At 37.4% G+C, this 25,710-nt stretch overlaps 1 protein-coding gene across 7 annotated transcripts in view; it reads right to left on the reverse strand.

The window, feature by feature from the left end:
- The window catches only part of ncam1b (neural cell adhesion molecule 1b), a 107,123-nt gene extending 83,267 nt beyond the window's left edge, over nt 1-23,856 (reverse strand). For all 7 annotated transcript variants that reach the window (XM_067364329.1, XM_067364328.1, XM_067364327.1 and 4 more), the window contains exon 1: nt 23,609-23,856. In XM_067364329.1, the coding sequence (XP_067220430.1) occupies nt 23,609-23,660 (52 nt within the window). In that variant the 5' untranslated portion in view covers nt 23,661-23,856. The remainder of the gene's footprint in view (nt 1-23,608) is intronic.
- Nucleotides 23,857-25,710: the final 1,854 nt, after the last annotated feature.

A 25,710-nucleotide genomic window follows, 5' to 3' on the forward strand; every position in this document is an offset into this window, starting at 1 on the left:
TAAAACCATTCCAGCGCTAGAAGAGACAAAAGAGGATTCGGTATCGCACACCACTCCGTTATTGGTGAGTACAGACACACATACAAGGCTCGTGCGCACGCACAAAGAGAGAGAGGCGCATTTCAGATAGATCGTGAACTCCAAATTGATTTCTCTTTCGCATCCTCAATGCACTTGGATGGACACATACACGCATTATGTCAGTCAAAATACCCCTCTCAGCAAGTATTCTCCGGGTGTGCCTCTAATGTCCTGAAAAGTGAAGCTGCGGGCTCTTTGATCGCCCCCTGGAGGCTGGATGCAGTACAGGTCATAAACCCCGCCTGCTCAATGCAGACGAATGAGACTTAAGTTAAAACATAAAAATAAATTATGCTTTAAATAAAATTTTCCGAAAGATGGTTTTGGTCATTTAAGGCATCACGCTGATTTATATTCAATTGTTCGTTTTTGTGATAAGTTTGATTTTAGCTAGCAATTTGGTGCTATAGAAACGGGCGTGTCGTCGTGATTCACAGTTGATTGACAGCTTGTCTGAGGACTGTCGGGGCTTCGAGGGGAGAGTGAAGATAAATAAATAACTATTAATTTTCAGTTTCTGTGTTATTTCACAACGAAGAATTGAGCTGTTCAGCAGTAAACTGTACTAACTGACCTACAGGAGCTGATGGATATCTGAGCTTTTCTCGGTAATGTTAAATGTGGATTTCATAAGCTAATTAATAAACGTTATTAGTTAAGATAACATGCCGAAGGTTAGCTATGACGGAAAAAAAGCAGGTGATCGTTATCTGGCAGTTACTAATTTTATTTTTATGGGTATAAAATAATAATTAGCAGGAAAAAACTAATGATAACCTACTCTAATTAATTATAGAGCACGGTCCACAGCAATCGATCTCCTGTAACGTTAGTTTAAACCTTTTATTTAAAATGGCAGGACCGTTTCTGGCATTTTAGAGTTGTTTCTAGTGGCATATTATATTGAGTTTATCTACTGAATTTGCTGTTTCAAAAATATTATTGCTCTACAAACAGAATAGCCTATTATTTTATAGGTAGAATTTTAAATTACGTACAATTTATATAGCCTATTTAAAATACATCAACGATGACGCAGTCGTCTGGGCGGAAGTTTGATACCGCGACTCCACCTCTGGGCTCCACTGACGTTTCCTTCTGCGCATGCCCAGGTTCCAAACTGATGTTTTTGCGTAACGTGTCAGGGCCCATTGGCGTCCATTATAGCTTCAGTTCAATACAATGGAAGGAAGCGGCGTCGCGTCGTCCATCTTTTTTTACAGTCTATGGTATTCTCCTAAACACATTCGGTCTTAATTGAACGAGGTGAGAATTCGGATGTATATCTCTCGGATGTGTGCGTGCATGGGGTCTTACTCTTAAAGTGACAGCAACCTATAAATACCTGCTGTTGTCTGTCATGTAAATCAAACAACAAAACACAGCTTTAACAAAGATTAATCTATATTAAATTTATACAGTGAACAGTGTCATTTTACATTAAATTATTACATTTCTGTACATGAACATTAATACTACAGTTTAGTGTTGTCACGGTACCAAAATTCCAGTAGTCGGTACCATGAAAATTTTACGGTTCTCGGTAAAAACATTAAATATGATTTGGAGTGTGTGTGTATATATAGGGTACCTCAATGAAATAAATTTTGAAATATAAAAAAATAAATAAATAATTAAATGCTCAAACATCCATTGTGTACTGTTGAAAAAACCAGCATATGCTGGTAAGGTAGGTTTTGAAGCTGTATGCTGGTCAAATGCTGGTCCTAAACTGGTCCTGCTGGTCCATACTAGTCCTAAGCTGGTCCTGGACCAGCATAAACTAGCTCAAACCACCATACCAGCTTCAAAACATACTTTACCAGCATATGCTCATTTTTTTTCAACAGGGGTAACAGACGTGCGTGTTTATTTTAGTTTATTCCGTCAGAGAAACTACACACTACAGGCTGTAAAATAAATATCGGTAAATAATGGTAACCTAAATAATAAGAAAGTTAAATATTATTTCAAAAAGCATTTGTTTATTTCCACACAAAGACGCGTCAGCCAATGTCCCGTTATTACTTTGATATAGCCACTTTGCGCTTTGAGAGGGATGTGGGACACGACCAGAAAAGAGACCATTTCTCTTTAATAATATCTTCGTTATCTCTTGATGTTACAAACAACTGACACTTGTTGTAAAAGGTCTGAAGAGTGAGTTTTATCCTCCGCAGGGGCAAGACATTCAGACTATGTTTGATTTTGCGCTGCCAGAGAAAACGAAAGTAAAAATCACTGGCGTGTGAAACGCGCTATACAAATAAACTTGACGCGCCTTATAAAGTCTAATAACAAGCGCAAACTCTGTTAAATAGAAACTGACGTGCAAGCAAAAAGGTTTCTGTCCTACGGTGTTTTTTCTACTTTACCACAGTAAATAATGCGAATATCCTATAATAGGCCTCAATGCGAACAAAAGAAACATTATAATCCCCTGCGTGAGTGAAGATTTGGGAAAAGAAACAGATTACATGTTCAGTGGAATAACTAATGGAATATTGTTAAATTCTCTGCTAATCAGGTGACCAGATCGTGATTCGTAAAGCAGAATACGAAGCTTAAATGTATGGACTCACGCACCTCTCTTATTCGGCATTAACCAAAATGTTTCCATGGCTGCGATGTCACATTTAATTGCTAACCTATTATTTCTTCTGTAAACAAAGCTTTGCGCTTCACTCGTGTCATATTCAAGTAAATACTAGCACAGTGCTATCAGTGGGTACCGAATATACCCGGATTCTCGGTACTACCGGTACTACAGAAATGCTGGTATCGTCACATTTTCAAAATTTCAGTACTGACTTGGTACCGAATAACCGGTACTTTTGACAACACTACTACAGTTAGACCTTATTTATTTGTAACTTTATGTTGCATTAATCTATGCTTGTAATTGGTGTACAGTATTTGTTCTTTTTACAGTCTGTTCACTTGCCTTTAATAATGTATTACTCAGGCTAGTAGTTTCTGCTGTGGTATCAGAATAGTTAGCCCACTTATTTCTTATTACTTTAACTAGTTCGGACTGTCCGGAACGTCTTTCATGCTGAAAGGCACGCCTGTATCCGCCAGGCTTAGCGTTAGCACTGAATGAATGACACTGTCCCCGCTGTTACATCACGTAAGGTAAATAAAAGGGTGACATCTAGTGGAGAAGACTATGTTTAATGTTTGCAGAAATAAATACAACAACAACAACAAAAAAAAAGATTTCTGGCTTTTAAGAATCAATATCGAATCGACCACATTTTTAAAAACGATTAATCGAAAATCGATTATCGTAAGGCCTTTTTTTAACCCCCTGGAGTAACCCCATGGGATGCATTTTTTTGGACTTGAAAATCAGGAGCACCATTTACTCTCCAATTTTACAAATGCATATGCAATAATGTCAGCCACAACTTTACATTGCTAATTCTTCACTGTGTGTCTTTAGTAAATCCTGACAGTAGTTTCTTGATGCCAGAAGGGTTGTTAGTAAATCTGACCCATAGACTACATCTCTGGGAACATGCGTTTTAAACTAGATTTTTTATAATATATTACTTTTATCGAGGACATTAATCCATAATGGATATTAAGAACACCCCAGCTGGAACTTTTACATGTTCAATAAACAGCTTCAAGTGTAAATATAATGCCAACAAAGCTCAGAATTGATTTAGGCAAAAAAAAAAAATCAATGCCCCACAAAAAAATGCAACAAGATCTGCCAAAAAACTGCTGTTATTTGGTGAAAAAGCTGCTGGAAGAAGCGTGTGTCATATCTTAGTGGCAGGGCAACAGATGGCGGAGAGGTACCTCCTCCCCATAAGCCAGCCGTAGGCAGCCACAATATTTTACAGTCATGCCAACATTACAGCAGCACACTCAAATGCACAGATCAACCTCATTCCTGGACATCTTGAGATATGCAGTGTCTTACGACAAAGGAGAATCAAGGATTCCCTTCTCTCGCCTGGTCCAGGTCTATGAGACTCTGGGCTTGACTCCTAGAGCTGAGGGAGCTTATCAGAGCTCTCATTATGAGAGAACAGAGATGATCAGAGGGAACAGATCCATGGCTGGGAGCGACGCTCACATCCAACCATTCATCTTGTTCTAATTATAGAATAACAAGCAAAGTGTCTGCCGAAACATTCACATGCTTCAGTAAATGGGAGCTGTGTTGAATGAAAGATAAGCTACCAACTAAATAAACATTAATTTACTGAACTGCTTGGATGTTTAGACATTTAGCATTAAGTGAATCCTACCTGCCAATGCCAAACTCAAGTTCACAATGCTGGGGTGTCATGGGTGATTGCTAAAACATTGGTAGTGGTTGATTGGATGTTCTGGTTGATTTTAGAGCATTCTTAGTTGGTTGGTAGGTTGTTACTTAGTGGTAACACTGTTCCTTTTAAAATATAGGATTCATTTAGAATTCAAATTCACAAGCTCTCAATATGATTTTGATTTCCATTCATTTGGATTTATTTTAAATTATAATATCCATTTTGCTTATATATAAAATAATTTCTTACTCTGCTAAAGCTGAATTGGCTACTTTGTGGAATTGGGTCACATTGGTTACATTTCACACAAATGATCTTAGGATTTTAGGATAATTCAAATTAAAACCCTTCGCAAAGACCCGCCCCCCCTTAGCTACTGTTGCTTTAACTGACAAGCCATGGCGCTGTCACGCCACACATACACCGCGGAGAATGACAACGCGTCGACAGACAAGACATAGCAGGTTACTTATGATATTAAACAAAGTCCCAGCTTTCAAATTGTGTAATTTAAGAAATTTGAACAATAAAAATATTATAAAAATACATATTTTTAAAAAATTAAAAATCATTTGAAAATGAATCAATATATTAATAAAATTATAAAAAAATATAATATAATAATTTATATATATATATATATATATATATATATATATATATATATATATATATATATATATATATATATATATATATATATATATATATATATATATATATAAAATAAACCTGTGAAATAAACTGATTTAAAATTTAGCAGCTTGTTGATTCTGTGATCCTATTATAGTATTTACTAACATAAACGAATAATAAATTAAGAAAGAATGAGTATGGGAGTTTCTCACCTGCACTTAGGTGTTGACATTCTCAGCACTGTCAAAATAAAAGCCCCACTTCTGACACTTACTGAGTCAAACAGAAAAACTTATCGGCAGAGTAACAAAAAAGAAAAAAAAAAGAAAGCCAAATATTGGCCTGGCGATATATCGGTCAACAACTATTGTTTTGTTCATATCTGTAGCACAAGATGAGTTACACATTTGAAGTATGAGCAATAGTAATAGTGATGCTTAACAAGCAAGCACCACTATAAACATAGGATTAAATATATTTAAGATTGAATATATATGTTTCTAACCTAAATGCATCATTCTTGAGGCTTCATGGCTGCTCTGTGCAACTACATTTGATGATGGAGCTCAGAATGAAAAAGAGAGGTAGTGACCCTGTTCCGTCATCATGTATTTACAGAGCGGTGGACAGAGGCAGTGAAGCAGAAAGACTAATGCATGTTCTCGTCAAGCTGTGGGTCTTGGATGACGCACTCGCTGCAGCCTGACGTAGCAAATTTTCTGCCATCAGACCAGAAGGGACATTCCTGATTGAGTGCCTCGTAATGCTGCCTGTTGGTCCACAGAGCCAACCATTAAAAAATAAAAAATAAAATGTAACTATCCCCGAAATAAACCTCTCTATTCGTAAGTACACTTTGAGATGCAACATGAGCATGAAGGAAGCCCCACAAAAGCTGCTTGGTTAGTAATAATACTGGTATCTGTATTATCACTACAGCACTAGTAATACTAGGGTGCTTCTTGGCGAAAAGTGAGATTGTTTGCCTTATTCATTTGCGTTTCTGTTGTCTCTGATGGTCTGACTGCCCATGGACATTTTTATCAAACTCTACATGGAACATCCGGGAGAAAAACAGACAACACAGCAGGGGTCATGACACATCCAGCTTCTGTTGGCCGAGAAAGTGTGAGGCATTTCAGGCAGTGGAGGTCACCCAGTCACACTGGACTCTCCATCTGTGTGTCTGTGCATGAGTGTGCTCGGGCTCGTAAGTGGGAGAGAGAGAGAGGGGGAGAAAAACAGACAGCAAGAGAAAGAGGCAGAGAGGGGATGTGTGTGTGTGTGTGTGTGTGTGTGTGAGTCAGAGAAAAAAAGAATAAGTAAGAAAAAGAGATGAGAAGGTAAAAAGAACTGTAAGACATGTGTAGACACTTCTTTTAACGTTACATGAAAAGTACCGCTTTTCACAAATAAGGTACAAAATTTGTTGATCATCCACATCAGGAAGTCACACTAAATATATGGAGAGGGGGAAGAAAAAAAAATAAAATATTCGCAAACCTCAAAATGCCTCAGTTTCAATCTTTTCAGCATTTTGGGACATGTAAATACAGTATGTGTGGTTTCAGTGCTTCAGACTGTGACCAAATGGTTGCATTTTGTGCCTTTTTTCATGCCAGTATGACTCAATTTTGCTAGAGGTGCGACCACCATGTTGCCCAACTGATATCTGCCGTTTCTGTTGCACATAATGCACATGAGAAACATCAAACAGCAAACGAAAGGAAAGCAGAACGAAACCGCGCTACTCGTTTGAGCTGCGAAGCACGGACTGTTTATCAGCTCGGATAATAAACAGCGCAGCCTATGAGCGCAACACAGCACGTGCATAGAAGGTTCTCACGCACCAATCTAGCGTTACTACGGAGCACTGGGAGATCGAATGAGAAAGCGCTGATGTGAAAACTAGCAGAAATACTGGGCCGTGAATGAACAATATTATTATATAAAGCTCTCCAGTGAGTAACGCTAACTGTAACCATGGTTGCAGAAATGGTCAAATGTTTTTACATTATTCATTTCAGGGTTCATGCAAACTTTTGGGAGTGAAATTCAAGCACTTTTCAAGGACTTTTTAAAGTGCTTCACACTTTTTCCATCACTTCAAATCTCCAAATATGACCGAATTTAAATGTTATTTTTAATGCCATGATTTGTAAACTAAGATTTTAATGATGAAGGAACACTTTGTTTCAAACAAACCTTTATTTAAAAAGACATGAAATTACCAGTATAACCAGCAGTACTTATTGGCTTATTAGCCATTTCCACTCCCTAATATATAGGGAAAAGAAGGAAAAGTCACAAAGCCTCATGGAAAACAAAAACTTTTCTTCAAATTGTGACTGAATTACACAGAAAGCAAGTAAAGAGCACTCATTTTATAATCACTGAAGCTGTCATTCAGTTCACGGTACATTTAATAAGAGTAGAATATTAAAATTTTTTGAAGTTTTTTTTTATGCATATTTACATAGTTTTTTTTAAGCTCAATTCAAGCTCAGTGCTTTACTGACACATTTCCGATAAATAAACATATTATTATTAAATGCACTTATTAATGCAAAACAATAGCAATATGATTAAATTACTTTTATGATTAAACCCCCACCCCCCGCCCAGCACCACCAAATCAGGTGCTGGCGCCACTTTTTGTAGATCTTAGTGGGGCCGGTGCTGCTGCTCTCAAATGTTAGTCTGGAGCCCTTTGGTTTTATTATTTGTTGGTTTGCAGTTATTAAGTTTAAACTTAGATTTCAAAAGGGCCTGTTTACACCTGGTCACTTTATCCATTTTCTCTAATCGGATAGCTATCCGATCGTGAAAAGACCAGATGTAAATGGCCTCCGAAACGCTTTCGAGACGAATTTAAAGCCGGTCACTCAAACCACTTAAGGAGGTGGTTTTAAGACACATTCCAGACAAACCTAGACATGTTATAGCCAGATATGGCAGTGCTACTACAACACATCGCTGCTGATGTGTGGAGTATCTCTTCAGCAAGAGCACGCACAAACTACCGCAAATAAAACTGAAAGTTCGGCATCGCAGTGTCACAGACGTTCAACACACAAACAATTAGGGCTGACCGATATATCGCATGCGATTGTCACGCGCATTTCATCAGTAAAGCCGGTTCCCTGATTACCGCTAAATCGCCATCACCTGCTTTCAAATGAAGTGGCATTTCGGGGTGGGAATCGGAGGGTACCTCACGATACAATACGATCACGATAAATGGCTCACGATAACGATAATATCGCGAGTCAGCGATTCTGCGATAATCGATATATAGCTAGACAATCCTATAATGATACATCGCGATATTGGTCTTAATATGAAAACAAAATGCATGTGAAAAGGTTAGTGCAGGTTAACGGATAAATCTGATCTTATGTACATTTAATAGAGTTCACGTCACCGAAAGCAAGAAATATGAGGTGCATTTTATTGACCATCAGTTAATTTCAAAATCAAAGACTGCAATAGGAGAGAGTGGCAACAGCACTGGTATAAGGTCTCATTACTTTTAATGAAGTTAATTGTGTGTTATGCGTCTGCGACTTACTTTCACTTTCATATGCGGCAGTTTGCGCGTCAGCTTGCTGAAGAGATCTGCGGTGATGTGTGATGCAGTAGCGTTGTCATATCTGACTCTCACATGTTTCAGTTTAAGTATTTTTGGGAGAAGTAAAATTTACATATGTAGTTTCAACAACCAGATGCATTTAGACTGAGCATAGACAGTTTTGACTGGAATGCGTCCCAGACCATCTCCTGAAATGGTTTGAGCGATCGGATTTAAATCCGTCTCAAATGCGTTTTTAGGCATTTAGACCTGGTCTTTTCACGATCAGATAGCTATCCGATCAGAGAAAATGCATGAAGTCGCAGGTGCAAACAGACCCTTTGACGTTCTTCAAGCGCTTAGATATACACGGGAGCGTTCGAAAGCAGGCGTCTATCAGAGGATCCCTAATATATGCTTTCAATGCTCCCGTGTAAGCGCTCGGTGAAGAACGTCAAAGATGTCTACGACTGTCACATCAATGGTATAAAAGTGCGTCAAGACTTTGAACTCAAACGTGGCTGGGGCATCTATTTCTCACACTGCTGTCCGCCATCCTGTTAATAACCTCTTTTTCTTAGGCTAGTTAACTTAAGTTCACGTTTCCCTCATTCATGTGTCGAGCACCGCCTTGAAGTAGGACGTTTTGAGCAAAGAAATATATATATATAGCACTTTATTTTTTAAAATTAAAATATCGATATTTGGCGCAGCGATGCGATTCTCGTATCGCACAGGGAAGGATGACGTCCCACCCCTATTTAATAGACAGCGCCGTAGATCACTGACAAGCCACGCAATATCGCGTTCATATTGCAGATGAATCGCCTTCGAAAAATGAACGCGATATTGCGTGGCTTGTCAGTGAACTACGGCTCTGTCTATTAAATGCCGCTCCATTTGAAAGCAGGTGATGGCGATTTAGCGGCAATCAGGGAACCGGCTTTACTGACGAAATGCACGTGACAATAGGCCTTTTTCACAAGAATCGGAAATCACGTGACGCAGGGTAAAGTTAGTTCCGCTATGCGTCTATAGCTATTAGATTGATATGCTCTTTTCTCAAATATCGCTTCTTACCTTTTCTGTTTTGTCTGTTTTCCAAGTTGCTGTTATATAATCTACAAAGAAATTATTTTCTACTTGTTTGTAGCTTATACAGCCACTCAGACCGTTGCTCGAATTTACCGGCAGGTGGATTATATTACCAGCTGTCATACAGTAAAGGCTACACATCTCATTCAGCAATTTCCCCGATCGCATCACGCACGACGAACACTATTTATATAATTTAGTCATTAAAAAATGAACTCCCAATATATTCTTTAATGGGGGATATAAAGTCGTGAGATAGCCTACACAATATTGACGTGAGTTTAATACGTTTAAAAAATATATAACATGTTAATCTCATATAGCATCACATCCCACATTCAAGCATATATTATAACTAATCCTGATCGATTAAAATGATTAAACTAAGACAATTAATTTCCAACACCACAATGTACACAACTATAAGTCTTTGCATTAATGTTGCAACAACACAATAATATTTATGATGATGACGACAGGAAAATATGAGTGAGCGATGACTGAAGTGTTTATATCCAGAAATATCAGGGTGCGAGCGGTCGTTTCATGAATCAGAGGATCAGACTTGCCTGATAAGGGAGTTGCCAGCTGATCACTTCCCCAGCACGACACTAAAAACACTCTATAGCCTGCATCCCAATGTGCATACTATCCACCCTAAATAGTACTGAATATTACACAACTATTTAGGATGGATAGTATGCACGTTGAGATGCAGGCACTGTCTGTACAGCACATGGAGCGCGATAATGCACAGCCGCGCCAAACATACACGAAGAATATAACCAGTTTAACCGCCATCACTTTGAATTATTTATTAAATTTAGCTCTTAATGAGAGCTCTGTAGTCTCACCAATAATTCACCAAGAACGTTCAAACATTTTCATGACATTTAATTCGTAAAACGACTTTGATTTCCGAGCTGGTTCTGATCGAGGCTATCACTGTAACCAGAAAAACGTTTACACTGCGTGGATCGTTCCGGAAGCCAAAAACCCGGAAGTGTGAAATTGGCCTATCGCATGTGATATATCGGTCAGCCCTACAAACAATCATCTTCTTTAAAAGTAGTGAGCCTAAATTATCTTACCAGTGCTGATGCCGCTCTCTCCTATTGCAGTCTTTGATCTTAAAATTAGCTGATGATAAATGAAATGCAGCAAATATCTGTTGTTTCTGTTGATGTGAACTAAATTTGCATATTGCGCCGAAACTGAAGATCGGATTTGTATTCGTTTTGGAGATACATTTATGTGGCCAAGTGTAAATGGAATGGTTTTAATAAGTCAGATAACTATCTGATAAGTAAAAACACGTGACCAGGAGTAAAGAGGCCTATAAATACCATAAAAAATCTTTGATCATTTCACAATAAATCGGGTAACAGAACTGAAGTTGGGGACATTATATTTGTGCAATTACATTTTTGATAATTAAAAATAATCAGTTACTTAAAACAGTTCTTAATAAAGTGAACTGAATATGGTATAAAATGTTAATTATTGGATATAGAGAAGATCAAGAACACGTATTGTGTACGTGAATAGTTAGCCATATTTCACTTACAAAATAAAGCCTCTAATTGCATTTCTTAATTCAGTTTCTCAGTATTTTTCAGCAGAAGACATATGCTATAAAGACATCAAGCACTGTGGAAGAATTAACACCAACCCTGCAAAGAGAGAACATGCCCTCGGGAAAGAAGAGGCTAGTGAATAAATCAGAACCATTAATGAAGAAAAGAATACTGCCAAAGAACTGATGTTTTTGAATGCAATGTGTCAGACCTGCAATAAGAGGTGAAAAAGCAGACAAACTAAATTGTTGTAGGGGGTCTGGGGGCATCCTCTCCCACGAAGAAATTGTGATTTTAACATGTAAACGGAGCATTTTGGTGCACCCTGACAAGAAAATAAATGGAAAAAACATTTGCTTCAAGTAAAAAAAAATAAATAGATATTGACACTAGGGCTGGGCATTGTCACAAATTTCACAATTTTGCAATTGTGATCTGATTTTAATTTGATTACCTTCAATTCAAAATTGATTAATTTGGTGCCTATAAGGTAAAGTACATAGCAAATTTCCTCAAAGAAAAAAAATCTCTCTCAACTAATGCTGTAAACTATTCAGGGAACCACAGCTGGTACATCATTATATTATTAAAGGTTAAAAAAATAATCGATTTGTATGCTACTTGCACATAAATTACCCATATATACATGCTTTTATGACGTAATTATGTTTCTACTCATTTTTTAGGCTATATAAACATTTAAATGCTGTCATAAAACGGATTTATTCAAACATACATTCAATATTGAAGCACATGTCAAGTACAAATACAAGGGATGCTTCTTTCCAAGTTCATTTTTGTAGCTATTAACGAGTTTTTGGACACTGAACGGCTTTTCTGAGGTAGGCTAATTGGGATGGTAAATGTGACATTTTATACAAACTGTTTTATTGAGATCTTTCCGCAGTTGAAACACTCATTGAGCGACTACATGAGACATGATACGCATTTCGTGAAGTTGTACTCTATCTTTCAACATACTTTGAGAGGTTGTTTTAACTAGTAAAGTGGAAGAGATGGTCGGTTTGTGCGCTCTGCTTAAACTGAGGCGCTGTCACGCGCCACAGAACGTCAGGAACAATTGCGACAGAGACGTTAAAACTGTTTAATGCACATAAATCATCATTCTATATTAATGTATGCTTTGCTTTCATTGAAGCACACACACACGACTTGTTCATAGAGGTTTTGCTTTATAATTTAAGACACTGGATATTTCAGTAAAATTAAATAAATTTTACCAAAATTATTGGTAATTGCTGAGGTTTTTCCTGAATTTCAATTAAAATCACCACATGATTGACATGAATGCACGAGGAAGTTTGATAACACTACTAATCAGAGCCAGATGTGACACTGACAATTTGGATTGTGAAGATTACATGGGCTGCAAACTGCAGACATAAGGCTCTTAAGAAATAATTTATGCAACAGATGATGCACATTACCTTGCTAGTATTATATTATAGTGTTACTAAGCCTAATTACATAATTGCTTACAAAATATACACAACTATTCAAAAGCATGGGATCACTACGATTTAGTTTTTAAAAAATGTATAGTTTTGATTGCATGTCAGTCAAGAAATTCACTGTATAATGTTACAAACATTTTCTATTTCAAATAAATGCTCTTATTAAACTTTATTAAAATACCTTCCAGGTAAAACTTACATGTCAAAAACAGCAATTCCAAATTTATACAGGGAAGTAAAGGATGCTATTATCAAGGATCTGAAAGGCATAGATTTTTTTTGCTGCCATTAATATTTACTGCTAGGAAAAACTTTAAAATTTAATCAAATTTAATTTAAATAATCACAACAATGTGTGAAAATTATTTAATGAACAAACAAAAAATGTATGAGAATTAAATGTCAAAGCAATAAAACGGACAATTAATCGTCATAGCCCTAAAACAGGCAATTAATCATCATAATCGCCATGTTTTATTAGACAATTAACCATCAGCCAAATTTCATAATCGTGACAGCCCTACTCTCTGGATCGTTCCCTATTCTCTACAAAGTGCACCATGTGCCAATTACCATGTAAATGTGTGAACAAATGACCGATTTCAGCCTCAGTTTCAGCATAGTGTAGTGTATAGTGTTTATAGTGTAGGAGGAGGCGGGGCTTCAGATTCTAGAGAGCATTTGATTGGACAGAATAAGAAGCTGAAGTGCGATGTGATGTCATGAAAATCCGTGATCCATTTTAGTGTAAGTTTTAAATGGTTACATCTCCTTAATGCAAATTTTGTCATTGTTTTGGAACACACCAGCTTATTCATAACCTTAAGGCTAACATATTCATACTAAAAGCTAAAAAAAACTGCAGACCTCACTGAGCCATCAGATTTTATCAAAAATATCTTAATTTGCAATTTATTTTTATTTCATATTTTGCATTTGACAGTAGTAGTTTTTTTGCCTGAACATAGCACATACCGAACCATACCAAAACCTTGATTGTCCAGATCTATTAATTTTTAAAAAGAAGTATTCAAAATTAAATTCGCCTTATTCACCTGGCGGCCATTTTGAAAAACTTGAACGCCGTTGAGGGGTACACAAACCCGGAAGTTGGACTCAGATACAGTACTATCAATCAGTAGCAGCAATGGAAACGACTACGAATCTTGCCATTTTTACATATGATTTGACTGTTTATTTTAATAAATATTAAAAATATAAAAGGTGTGCATCGTAGCTGACATGTAGATGAACACTTTACAGTTGTTTTTATGGCTGTTAATTATTCCCTTCAAATGTTATTGAGCATTAAATTATGGCATTTATGTATGAGCGTATATACAGTAGTGAAAAATAGCCATATTTACACATGATTTGACAGTTTATTTTAATAAATATTTAAAATATAAAAGGTGTGCATCATAGCTGACATGTAGATGAACACTTTACAGCTGGTTTTATGGTTGTTAATTATTCCCTTCAAATGTTATTGAAGTTAGAATCGTGCATACCAATGTCGGATGTAACTTTAGAGACAGTCCTTAAATTTGCGAATATCAAACGTCTGTCGTCAAACCAACTTTATGCCAGTGACCAGGATGCCTTCTGTTATTTTTTATCCACTCTCGACGTAGTCCCTTATCCTCTGGAAAACGGTGAAAGGTTTGTCCACTGATGGATTTTTTCCTGTGTGACGAGCACTGGGGAACACAGCAGTGCCGCGCCATTGCCGCTAAGAGAAATTCCCGGAAGTGGTAGGTGTACCCCTCAATCTCCTTAGAACGTTCAAGGTGAATAAGGCGAATTGCATGTAAAAACTGCAATTCATGACCTAAATACAGCTTTTATGAGCATGTTAAATTAAAATTCATTTTGAGTGTTTTATTATTTCTTAAAAAAAATAAATACTTCACTGCTTCTTAATTTAAAAAAAAAAAACTTATGCCAAGTCAAAGGCATGTGGTTTGACTAAAAAAAAAAATGTCATCCAACAACAAGCAGAAAAATGCAGGGGAAAAAAAAAACATCATAATACAATACAACAGGACCAATGACCCTGGATTGTGTGGATGTATTAATAAAAGTATAGAGCTCCGAACATCATGTGACCCATTCTATTTACACCACCATGCTGGCAGGCAGGGACAGTCGGGAGTGAATATGAAATGAATGGCATTTTTTTTTTAAATTAAAGTGCACATAGACCTGTACATAGCAAAATTTAATAGATTAAACATAATAGATCCCTATAATGTCCTCAGGGTGCTTTTAACATGTATCGATAAAGGAACAGATAGCTTTTCTGACCTGCAGGATCCTGATATCTACAACTACCTCATCAACTTTCCCTCGTCCTACTCCAGAGACTCTTTAAAAGCCTACAAAAGCCTGAAGAGGTACAAATGGACAATTTAATTTTGTAATTAAAATTCAACTTTAGAGTCTGCTGGCTAAAACCTGCTTCGTCATCATTGGAGACCCTAAAACTATGATACAAACCGAACCATGAGTAACACCCCAATTCAAAAATTGCAATAATATTTAACAAAACCAATGTTTTTAATTTTGATCAAACAAATGCAGCGCTGGTGAACATAAAAATATTCTTTCAAAAACATCTTACTGATCCCAAACTTTTGAACAGTAGTAGTACATCATTATGGACAAATTTGGATGCTGAATCATTTATTTCCTAATCGTGCATTTCAGAGCATTGCCTTTTTGTCAGTGGTATTAATCCATAACACTCTGACTGAAACACCCCTGAGTTTAAGGATTTCGTAGACCAAAACTGAGAGCTTGACAGTAATTATTTGCCAGTGTTCAGGCCAACACTGTTAGACCATGTCCATAACAAATGTGCGTTTGGCAGAGACTACATTTCAACAACATCTTACTGAATAAAAACAACAGCCACATCACTTAAGCCACCTATTTTTTTGCAAACCTATAGGGTAATGACAGCACATAGAAAAACAGAAGTCATAAATAATATTAATTACAGGTGATGTGTTAAGGTAAAGGGCTGATCTCATTAAGCAAGAATATGCTGCTGTTCCTCCAGCATTCTGCAGGCCTAAATCTGCCAGCTTTACTCATAATCAAAGGTGAGGCCAAGCAGAAGAGCTACATCCCAGGGAGCCATTTAGTCAAACAGGACGTCCCACAAAACTCAGGGCTCATTCCCAGACATTTCCATTTACAACTGACAATGCAACTCCAATCCAAAATCACTGTCAGAAGCACATCCATATTCCATCACAAACACTAGTTAATTTAATAAAGCCATCATACTGTATAACACAGTTATAACAGTAATATTTAATAAACCATCTGCTGCAGCTCTCTGGGAAATGATCATAGAAATGTTAAACCATCTACTGGGACACAACATGTCAGACGACACGATAAGCTTTTGACCTCTGTTGTACAGAACAATCACAGCTGAAGGCTTTACGGTTTCAATGATTCAGTTGCACATATGGGGAGGCCCTACATGAACTCACCACCCAAATGGTGTAGAAACGCTGAATGTAACATGCTCTTGCCCCTGAAGGCCTTCACGGATTATCCAGTTTAGTGACATATGCCATCGCTACACTGGTTGAACCTTGAAACAGAAACAGGCCACCAAGAATGACCTCTTGGGAAAAAAATGGTTAGGCAGTTTTATGACTACAGGAAGACACTACATGCCAAGATAATAACACATATTATGATATGGTACAACAAGATCAATGAACCTTGATTGTCCAGATATATTTAAAAAGCCTACAAAAGCCTGAAGGGGTACAAATGGACACAATCTAATTTTGTGATGGATATTCAACTTTTGTGTCTGCCAGCTAAAACCTGCTTCGTCATCATTGGAAGGAAGTCAAATTGTTAGGTAACGCAATCGACCTTGTTTGTAGGTAGCCAGCATAGCTATATCACTGTAAGTACAGTAGACATCATAAATGTCATGAAATCTTAACCCGTTTATTCCCATATTTTTCCCAGACATGAAAATATCCAAATGAGGTGTCATTAAGTGCCCCTTAAAATAATATTTTTTTTTAAAAAACTTTTTTTTGAAAAGTGTGTGAATAATTGTTTTATGTTCAATTGTGACCACTGGGATAATGTGTATACTAAAAATTCTTATAAGGCCATATCAGCCCAGTTATTTAACACATTTTAAACTTTTCATGTAAATTTAGGGTTACTATTAAACATAATAACCCTTGTACAACACTTATAGGAATACTGAGATAAAAAATAAATAAATAAATAAATAAATAAAAATACAACCATCTGTTGTTTTGTTGCGTTGGTTAGCACATTTTATTGCAGTGAACCATTTCAGCCGTCTATCAGGATCCTTAGGAATATGATAAAATGATTTCCCCTTAGCTTTCCCCCGCCTGTTCTGGCATCCTGCCACATAGCAGCTGTCCAGCATGTTGAAATAGCAAGGTTTGTAAGGTCTAAACAGTCTGGTTTTAAATTATTGTTCGACCACCACTATCGATACCAATGCCACAGCCGCTCTAGCACTCACCTGATGGCCTGCCAAAATGGCGGAGTTATGCGTGACGTCAACCTCCGGAGCTCTATTAGAAATTACAATTAAAATGCCAGTTATATTTATCTGAGTTTATCTGAGTGTGTTTTTAATTTCTGAATTAAAATTCATTTTGATTATCTAACAAAAATGTTTTTCACTGCTTATTAACAGTTGAAAAACCTTTGTATGCCAAACCAAAGTCATGCAGTGTGAGTCAAGTCAAGCGGTCAAACCACATACAGAAAAATGCAGGTGGAAAAAAACCTTAAAACAGAAAATGATATCACTGAAAGGAACCCTGCAGACCCCCATGGCTGTGTGTCAAGGGCAATAAGGTATCTTAAAATATCACAGAATTTGACCTATAAAACAAGAAATGGTTAGTTCAGACTGTAAAATGTCATGTGGTGTGACTCCCTGAAAATAAGTAATATTTGTGAATTAACAGTATATACCTTGAAAAATAGAAAGAAAGAAAAAAAAGAATAAGATATGTACACTCTAGGGTTGTGCCGATGGACGATATCATCATTGGAAAGCCCGGATGAGTCATTAGTTGGGAAATAAAATAACCCTTCTAAAATATTCTGGCTGACCCCCCAGCGTGAGTTTTTCAAGGCGACCGTTATTTAGAACGTATCACTTTATGGTTTCCATGGTGACGCGTCATTGCTTGTTATGTCACACACCGCAGCGCTGTATGACTGATGATCTGCTTTTATTTCAGTTTTCCTTTTTTATTCAAAATATTCACTAATTTGTTAACTATAACATGAAATATCTGATATTCCGATTGTCAAATACGTGAAAGTGGATGTGTTTTGCTGTTTAAACAACTTTATAATGATTGCTTTAGTTGAGCTATACACTTTATGGGCGTCGCCATATTAGTTTGTGCCGCAGGTTCTGTTGGATTTACAACATCTTATATGTATTTAAACATCCGAAACCTAAAATAAACATTATGTGGTTGAAAACACTGCATATGTGTGATATATGAAAAGTGCTGTGCGCATCCATCTCTGGTTTAGAGATGGACGCGCACATTTGAATTTGGCAACTGATCACGTGATGCACTACACTGAACGTTCTAATCACACCCGTGTGATCGTACGCGTCAAAGGGATAAAGTAATAAAGTAAAATAATGAATAATAAATTAATTATATAATAATGAAAAATTTAAATACACCCCCGACGATATCACCGTCCATCACGATGTTTTACTGTAAACATCGTCAACTGCTAATTTAGGGGACATCGCCCAACCCTAGTACACTCACATGCATTCTAAGTGCAAGGAAAATGTTACTTTTAGTTGATGGTTACACCACATGACGTTTAAAAAATCATTAAATTTAAACTTTTCTTGAAAATAGTCACTGAATTATGGGTTAAGGCCAAGAGCAAATGGTTAATCCAAATGCAGACACAAAATAAGTGTTCCTATGAAACATCAAATGCAGACGCACAAATCTCATCAGTGATGAGGAAAAAGATTTCCACCCAGTCACAGTTTGTGCATGACAACCACTCTGCGCGCATTTGTGTGGGTGTATGGTGGTAATGATCAAGGGAAATTGATCTGTCAGCACAACATCTGTCCTGTTAAATCCTATTTTCTTTAGGCCACGTCTCCTCAAATTCAGAAGTGAGAATGTGAGATCAGCCTGTCGTGTTTCCGGATCAGTGGCGGCGCTGTGGGTTACATCATATTTATTGTTTTTGTCTAACTCAGGCCCTCAGAGTCAGGGCAGGCTATCTCTAGCACAGCTAATTAAAAGCCCAATAAGAGCTTAACTGCATATCAGGAGATTACATCACAAAGATGACTCATGCCCACAGCCTGGGGAAGTGCATCATGTGACCGCAGGGCTCCGCCCATCTTGTCTCTCAGATGACACTGACGAGGTCCCAGAGCATCTCCAGCAGAACAGCCTTGTGTTTTCCTCTTATCATCAAAACAATGACATAAGAGGATGCACAGCAAGCATTTCATTTGCTCATTTTGCCTAATCAAATTTCCTAAATGAGAATTAAACTTTGTGTGTAACTTACACTTTACTAAGGATTGTGATGATACCCAAAAACTGACACTTTCATCGGGCATACACACAGGCAGCCAAATAAATAAATAAATAAATAAAATACTACCCCCATTCATACTATATAGAACTTTTTTTAACGGTCACAAAGTAAGTTCAAATTCAAATGTAGTACCTATTTAGTTTGTGATTTTGGACACACCTTTGGGTGTGGGCTTCTGTTTTGATCTGAACTAAAACACATAGAAACCATCCAGAATATCCAACCACAACACGCTGGCACTATGGTAGAGAGTCTTGAACTGGCAATTCTTTGGAAAATTAAAATCTATTTGTTAACTGTTACGCCAGGGTTTAAGTAAAAAAAAAAAATACAGGTATTCAATCTGTATAAAAGTATAATTCAAACAAAAACAAAAATTCTGACATCATTTAGTCATCCTCATGTTGTTCCAAACACAACATTTTGTTCATCTTCAAAACACAAATGAAGATTTTTGTAATGTTCTCATCATTTTTGTCCATCCACTGAAAGTCCAGACAACCAAAAATCAAAAAGTAAAAAAAAAAAAAAACAATGAAAGAAAGCCATATAAATTGAGTGTTTTAATTCAAGTTTTCTAAAGCGACATGATCGCCAATTAAGTTTGTTCATGCGCATCAAGCAAACACATTGTGTTACCATATTTGCTGAGCTCTATGCATGTACATGAATAAATGCCTAAATGAAATCTGTTTATCATATAAAGCAACTTTGATTAAACTGCTCAATGTGGATTACTTTTACAACGGTAATGAATTTTACATTACTTTAAGAGATTTTCTGTTTTCTTCCATGCCATAAATTACAGTTATACATCAAACATGGATTTTCAACCAATTAAAAACAGTACGGACTACAGCTACTACAAAGATGTGAGTGTGCTTGACAAACAAGACAACTGTTAGTACTGACCAATCGGCAACCTTCCGCTCTCTCTCTTGAATCCAACATGGAAGTGCAATTGACCGTTCGCAAAGACCGGCCCCCTTTAGTTACTGTTGCTATGTCCGACAAGCCATGCCACTCTCTCGTCACACATCATGTTCTCACGCAGTGAAAAATACATTGCAGAGCAAAGAGGACACTGACAACGTGTCGACAGACAAGACAGAGCAGGTTACTTTTTATATGAAACAAAGTCCCACATTTTTTAGTTTTTAAAGAAATTCATACAATAAATACCATTTTGTGGCTCTTTAATGTGTCGTGACAGATCGCTGTAGCGCCTCAGCTCAAGTTGCTGGTAAACTGATCATCTCTTCCTACTAGTTCATTTATAGTATCAAAAAAACATGAATGAACGTCATGTTGTTTCAATCACAGAAAGACATCAGTACACATCATTTTTCAAGTTTATGTCCACCTACGTTAATCTGCGAACTCCCCTGACTGCTTTGTTGGACAAAATGGCGGATCAGTGTTATGATTGGTCAGATCGCCTGTCAATCAAACTCCTGGTGAAGGGTCAATTCATTGACTGGCCACTAGAGACAGGCTCCAAAAGACCCATGTGTGTCTACAGCCTGGTACAAAAAGTGGTTTTGGTCTATATAGCTATTTATGCCCCTCATGACAACTGTTGGGGGGGGGGGGGGGTGATGTTTTTTTATAACTCATTCATTTAAATTATATTAAGCCTTACATTTCTGCATAATTAAGGGTGTGGCCACTTGAGTGACAGGTGGATTGCTGCTGCTGTCACTACCAGCCGTTTGTCTGCTGTCTGTCAGCTCCACCCATGTCCCGCCTCTTTGCCCATTTTCAGTTATCCGGGAATTATGTGCTGCCAAGATGGCGATAGCCGGCTTGGCCCACTTTAGGCTTTAAGAATGCTCATCAGAAACCTACGGGTGACGTCACGGACACTACATCCATAGTTTAATACAGTCTATGTTTTGTATAAACATTTGTTTCAAAATTCACATTTGAGGTTTGAAATATACAGAGCCCCTAACTAGAGGTCTACACGGAGGACCCGAGACCCGAGGACCCAGGACCCGAACCGGGATCTGTATGGGTTCGGGGCTATATTTTCCAATGGTCAGCCGGGTCCGGGTCGGGGTCGGTTCCCGGGTCTGTTTAACATTGTGTGTAATACCCGAGTCGATCGGACTTGGAGAACACGCCATTATCAGAGTCAGTCATCGCTGTGCGTGTGTCGTTTTGTAACTTTCAACTTGTAAAATTAGGATGAGAAACGTATGAGCTTCTGCAGTGACGCAATGACTTTACCTTTGACAACTGGCTCTTTTATTTAGAAGGTGGGACTTATTCCTCCATACCGATGAATGAACCGTCTTCTTGTTATATCTAAAATTTTTGCTTAGAGATGACAGCAAATAAGTAATGCTTAAGTCAGCAGCCATGGCACTGGATGAGCAATTGTTATTATAATCCAAATGGGCAAACAGTCTAAATTATTATGCAAGTTGACTCGAGATACAAAAAATGCAAAACTGCAAGCAAAGTCGCATTTGTCATCCATCACCGTGACAGCAAGTGGACTTTTAAAGCTGGAATAATGAGTGGATTAAGCATTTCATTGGCAAGAGAGGAATAACATGGATGGAACTTTCTTGGCAAGGATTGTGTGCATCACAGTCAGGGGAGAGGGCTTCTTACATTCATTTAGGCAAGACAAAATGTTTAATTTTCACAACTTGTTTATTGACTTGTTATAGCAATTTGCTGTGGAATATGTGCCGATCGGGTCCAGTCGGGTCTGTGTCTTCCCGGCCGGGTTCGGGTCCAGCTTTCAAAAAATTGACGGTCTGCGTCGGTTTCGGGTAGTACATTTTTGACATTTCTCGGTTCTGCATGGGCCCGGGTCCAACTTTCAAAATAATAGACGGGTCTGGGTCGGTTCAGTGTAGCACATTTAGTGTAGACCTCTACACCTAACAAGACTTGGTAAAAGTAAAAAAAAATGTGAGATGGGATTTTTTGTTCCCATCTCACATTTTTTTTTACTTTTACCAAGTCTTGTTAGGTGTAGAGGTCTACACTAAATGTCAACGCTTTTAAGGATGAAACTTTTGTGTTCTTTGCGAGCGCCCATTTAATTTAGTTCCCCGTCACCATGTCCCTTTAGGGACTCTAATTTATGTTGTAAAACAAAATGAGGAAGCAATGTTAACCACTGATTTTATTTCACTCATAAATACAAAACACTAATAGCCCATAGGAAATTCCAGAGGGAATCTATTATGAATTAGGGCCCATCCCATACCCACACTTGTGGTCTTGGCCACTTGAAAGCTTGTGCATGGCAAGCCACAGGAAGAAAGTGTGCAAGACTGTCCTATGCCTGAAAAATGCCACAGCTCAGTGCCTTTAACACACACTAAATCCATTCCACACTACCTCTCGGAGCGGTATTTGAGGCTTTGCATATCCCATCATTCACCATGAACTCCTGTGGACACTTTAGTGCAAGTTAAATTAATTATACATTACATATAATTATTTAGTACAATGTAAAGTGTTGCTCATAAATAAAATAAAGAATAAAACTTCACATGTCCCCAACAGTGTAATATACTAATGTGAAATTTAGCATAATTAATAAATGCATTCATTTATAGACAAAAGCAATGTTAATTAGCCATTCATTTTTATAACTTGTATGACTTCTGAAGAACAGTGATAACATAACTGCAATGTAGTTGGGATTCCTTGGTGCGTATGATGTAATACACAAAACAAATTAATTACATCATTTCCCGCCCAAACTTGCTGATTGGATCTTTCTCGACTCGTGCAGCAGGTGGACTGCCAAGAAATTCATCCCACAACAGTCCCATAAGGATTTAGAAAGGATCAATTTAAATCAATGCGATTCTTCCGAATCCTTCTGCTATCCTATAGACGCTTTAACAGAGCACAAAGTACAGGACTGCTTATATTATTAGCTCAGATAATCCTGTCTTGTTAAAGGACAGGTTCCCTTCCCAAAGCCCACTGTATAGCCTAGCAAATTAGCTCAAAACAAACAGTCCCTATAAGCGGTATTATAAGGATACCTGCAATAAAGTAAACAACACATTGCCTCTCACAAACTGTTACAGAAACAGATGCAACAGTGCTGATCAATGAGCATAGCAGAATTCAAACAGGTCCACGGATGCACCTGCATCACCGGCCATAAAAGTAGAATGCAAATCAGAAAAATGCACAAAAGCCAAGCTATTTATTATATAATGGTTTATATTTCGTTTACGGCTACTGCATAACACTTGAACGCGGTCTTACCTGCGCTGCCAAAGAAAAGAAGCACCAAGATTATCGCCTTGGTCGGAAACATTGCAATCCCTTTATGAAACACAGTGTGTTTACTGTTTATTATTGTCTTCCGTGCTTGAAATGAAGAATTCGTAATCCGTGAATTTATGCCTGCGAAGTTTCCACGAAGTTTTCTGGACGGGACGTGAATATGTACGAGGATTCTGACCGTTGGACAGTATTGATATTGTTGCGGTTTAAATTCGCGTGCCCATATGTCGCGCGCTGAGAATGAGAGGCAAGAGCGCGTGCACACGCGGCTTCAAGATGCACGCGAATTAATCCGCCCAATCAGCGGCGCCTCTGAGGAAAGACAACGATATCATCAAATAATGCACTGTCTGAACCCAGCCTGGAAACTAAATACGACTACAACATGCACCTGGACTGCCCGGAGAAATGAATGGGAGGGGAAATCGATATACAGCCTAAACAAATATTTTCCACATAGAGTATTTCGGGTAGATTTAATAGACACGAATATTTAAAGGGATAGTTCACGCAGAAATGAATATGTTGTGTACATTTACTTTACCTCATGTGTTCCTGTAGCTATAATATAAAAAAACAAATAAAGAAAGAAAGATATATCAGAATGTCAATTTCGATCACATTCGCTGTAAATGTATTGAGAAAGATGCAACGGGTGTGAATGGTGGCTCATTTCTTGATATTAGCTATCTCTAACAACATATTGTTATTATAATTAGAACGTAATTTTAAGACACCCTTTAGTAAGGAAAAATTAAATTTAGCAATCATCTTTTCTCAATATGTCGGAGTAATGTGCAGGCGGCGCCCCATTTTGTCATTCTGGAAATAATGATCTCCCTCATGCATCAGTTCACTGATGTTTCCTTTATCTAGCTCTCTATATCCCACGCAGGGCTGAAGAGGAACTGCTTTTCATTGTGGCTTTAGAAATGAATCCATGGTGAACTTTCAGAGAACAAAAATCATCTTGAAGTAGAATCCAAGTAGCCAATTTAAAGCCCTGCTGGCCAAGTGTTTAGTGAGAACTGGCAGTAGACTTGTTAGTGTCCACATTTCATTTTATTTGCAACAATGATATTTGATTTCTCCTGAAACGTATCTGAAACACATTTTTACACACTGATGTATAGGCAGACCTAGCAAACTGTCTATTTTAGAGTATATTACATAGTTTATTGTTTATAATTTCATATTTTATTCATATTTATGTCATATTTATAAGTTCATGATATGATATTTGCTGTTATAATTGTATAATATGTTTTTCCTATTCTAATTTCTGTTTAAATGAATGTTTACACTCTAAAAATGCTGGGTTAAAAGTTTGGTTAAATATGGACAAACCCAGCGATTGGGTTGTTTTGACCCAGCGGTTGGGTTAAATGTTTGCCCTACTTGCTGAGTGTTTTTTTTTTTTTTTTTTTAACTCAACTATTGATTAAAAATTACTATATGACTGGCTTAAAATGAACCCCAAATAGATTGGAAAATTAAAAATCAGACACATAATTACTAGAGGCATAATTACTAGAGGCAACAATAATAATCAAAAGGTGAACATTTATTAATAAGCAATTTAATAAATGTTTATTGTTTAATCAATATTTATTAAACTTATTAATAAATGGTAATTTCCAACCTATTTTGGGTTCATTTTAGGCCAGCAGTATAGTTGAGTTAAAGGTGCAATATGTAGGATTTATGTCCGCTAGAGGTCGCTAGAGGCCTATTCAAAACAAAGGCGTAGCTTGATGACGCCAAGTTTGAGCACGTAATCTTGGGACATGTGGTCTTCACATCACAGCTGGTGCAAAAAAATAGGGATAGGACTCGGGAAGAAATCATGTTCATGGATGCAATTATCAACATTACTGTAGTATGAAGCAGAGCAGGACCGAGTGTTGTGGGAGCTGAACGAGGCCGCTGGAGCGTGACCAGCGGGACTTTTATAATGTCACAGTCGCCGGCGCCGCTTCCGCTTTTCCAGTCATGAGTATGAGGTAACGCAGCTCTGTTTATCATATTAGATACATTTTAGAGTGTTGAAAATTATGTTACTCTGTGCGTTCGCTCGGCGG

Source organism: Chanodichthys erythropterus, chromosome 17 (genome assembly GCF_024489055.1).
Source record: "Chanodichthys erythropterus isolate Z2021 chromosome 17, ASM2448905v1, whole genome shotgun sequence".
Lineage (NCBI taxonomy): Eukaryota > Metazoa > Chordata > Actinopteri > Cypriniformes > Xenocyprididae > Chanodichthys > Chanodichthys erythropterus.